This window comes from Poecilia formosa, unplaced genomic scaffold (genome assembly GCF_000485575.1).
Source record: "Poecilia formosa unplaced genomic scaffold, Poecilia_formosa-5.1.2 Scaffold612, whole genome shotgun sequence".
NCBI classification, from domain to species: domain Eukaryota; kingdom Metazoa; phylum Chordata; class Actinopteri; order Cyprinodontiformes; family Poeciliidae; genus Poecilia; species Poecilia formosa.
In genome coordinates this window covers 124,923-127,482 of record NW_006800551.1, presented here as the reverse complement: position 1 = coordinate 127,482, position 2,560 = coordinate 124,923, and the positions used below count along the sequence as shown (strand labels likewise).

The following is a 2,560-nucleotide window of genomic DNA, read 5'->3' as shown; positions in this document are numbered from 1 at the left end:
TGAAAAACAGGGGGCGGGGATTGGAGCGCTGCTATTGCGTCACATTTTACTCTCAGTTGTGGGTTATAACACGTCTTTTCGCCATATTCACATATGCTTTGATACCAATGAAAAATATGCAAAATAGGTACAGTGATATAGACTTTGCCAAGCAGCTATTCAGCTGGAATTTAGTACCGAGGACAAATCGCAACGATACATTTCTCATCGACTTCTCAGGTAAGCTAATGTGTGCTAGCTAGCCAAGTAGCCACCCTGATCGTGTTTACGTGCCAGGGTGTAAAAGTCCCCGATTTTAACAAGAAAACAGCCGGTTTTAAGATATGTTAAGTACTTTATCAAGCAAGTGTAAAAGAGTAGATAGCTAAATGTTGGCTCACGGACGCTAGCACTGTTAGTGTGGCTGGTGAACGAAGCTGAAGTTGGTTTCCAATTCTAGCTTCCAATAGTTTTTCACTACTTTCCGCATCTTTAATCAACTCTAGTTTAAAAACTACTACACCTAGACACTTCAAACCTGCACTAGATTATTCTGCTCTAATAGCAGAATATTTAAAACCATGTTTGGGATTTGTGAAACCTTTTTCTGATTTGTGAAAACTCAACAAAGTTCGATTTTCACCATTTTTGGCACCTCTTTCATTACTAAAACTGCTCTAATTAAAAAACTACAACTCATAGACACTTCAAACCTGGACTAGATTATTCTGTTCTAATAGCAGAATATTTAGAACCATGTTTGGGATTTGTGAAACATTTTCCTGATTTGTGAAAACTCAATAAAGTTAGATTTTGACCATTTTTTGGCATCTGGATCACATTAGAACTGGTCTAATTAAAAATATACAACTCCTAGACTATTCAAACTTGGAATAGAATATTCTGCTATGATAGCAGAATATTGAAAAACCATTTTTGGGATTTGTGAAACCTTTATCTGATTTGTGAAAACTCAATGAAGTTCAATTTTCACCATTTTTTGGCATCTGGATCGCCATAGATCTACTCTAATTAAAATAACTACAACTCCTAAACTCTTCAAACCTGGACTAGATTATTCTCCCCTTCAAGCAGAATATTTGAAACCATGTTTGGGATTTGTAAAACTTTTTTCTGATTTGTGAAACTTCAACAAAGGTTGATTTTACCACTTTTTTGCATCTGGATCACACTAAAACTGCTCTAATTAAAAAACTACAGTACCTAAACCCCTCAAACCTGGAATAGATTATTCTCCTCTTCCACGCTGGATATTTAAAACCATGTTTGGGATTTGTGAAACAATTTTCTGATTTGTGAATACTCAGTAAAATTTGAATTTCACCATTTTTTTTCATTTGGATCACCATAGACCTGCTCTAATTAAAAAACTACTACAGCTAGACACTTCAAACCTGGACTAGATTATTCTTCTCTAATAGCAGAATATTTAGAATCATGTTTGGGATTTGTGAAACTTTTTCTGATTTGTGAAACTTCAATAAATGTTGATTTTACCACTTTTTTGCATCTGGATTGCCATAGATTTACTAATTAAAAAAACTACAACTCATAGACACTTCAAACCTGGACTAGATTATTCTGCTCTAATAGCAGAATATTTAAAACCATGTTTGGGATTTGTGAAACATTTTCCTGATTTGTGAAAACTCAATAAAGTTAAATTTTCACCATTTTTTGGCATCTGGATCACACTAAAACTGCTCTAATTAAAAAACTGCAACACCTAGACACTTCAAACCTGGAATAGATTATTCTTCTCTTCAAGCAGAATATTTAGAACCATGTTTGGGATTTGTGAAACTTTTTTCTGATTTGTGAAACTTCAAAAAAGGGCAATTTTGCCCTATTTTTCAGTCTCGATCACACAGGATCTGTTTAATTCCAAAACTACAAGACCTAGACTCTTCAAACTTGAACTAAATTATTCTGCTCTAATAGTAGAATATTTAGAATCATGTTTGTGATATGTGAAACTTTTATCCGATTTGTGAAACTTCAACAAAGGTTGATTTTACCACTTTTTTGCATCTGGATCGCACTAAAACTGCTCTAATTAAAAAACTACAATACCTAAACTCCTCAAACCTGGAATAGATTATTCTCCTCTTCAAGCTGGATATTTAAAACCATGTTTGGGATTTGTGAAACAGTTTTCTGATTTGTGAATACTCAGTAAAATTCGAATTTCACCTTTTTTTTTTCATTTGGATCACCATTGACCTGCTCTAATTAAAAAAACTACTACAGCTAGAAACTTCAAACCTGGAATCGATTATTTTCAATTAATAGCAGAACATTTAAAACCATGTTTGGGATTTGTGAAACCTTTTTCTGATTTGTGAAACTTCAATAAAGGCTGATTTCGGACATTTTTTGGATATTAGTCACTCCAGCTCCAAAACTACAACACCTAGACTCTTCAAACCTGGACTATAATATTATGCTCTAATAGCAGAATATTTTAATCCATGTTTAGAATTTGTGAAACCTTTATGTGATTTGTGAAACTTCACTAAAGATCAGATTACTATTCTTATATGTTCCATGCAGTTTTTTT

At 33.5% G+C, this 2,560-nt stretch overlaps 1 protein-coding gene across 1 annotated transcript in view; it reads left to right on the top strand.

The window, feature by feature from the left end:
• tmem170a (transmembrane protein 170A) overlaps positions 1-2,560 on the top strand; it is a 7,487-nt gene continuing 4,927 nt past the window's right edge. Inside the window, exon 1 of the mRNA XM_007541492.2 lies at positions 1-219. Within this exon, the coding sequence (XP_007541554.1) occupies positions 108-219 (112 nt within the window). The 5' untranslated portion in view covers positions 1-107. The remainder of the gene's footprint in view (positions 220-2,560) is intronic.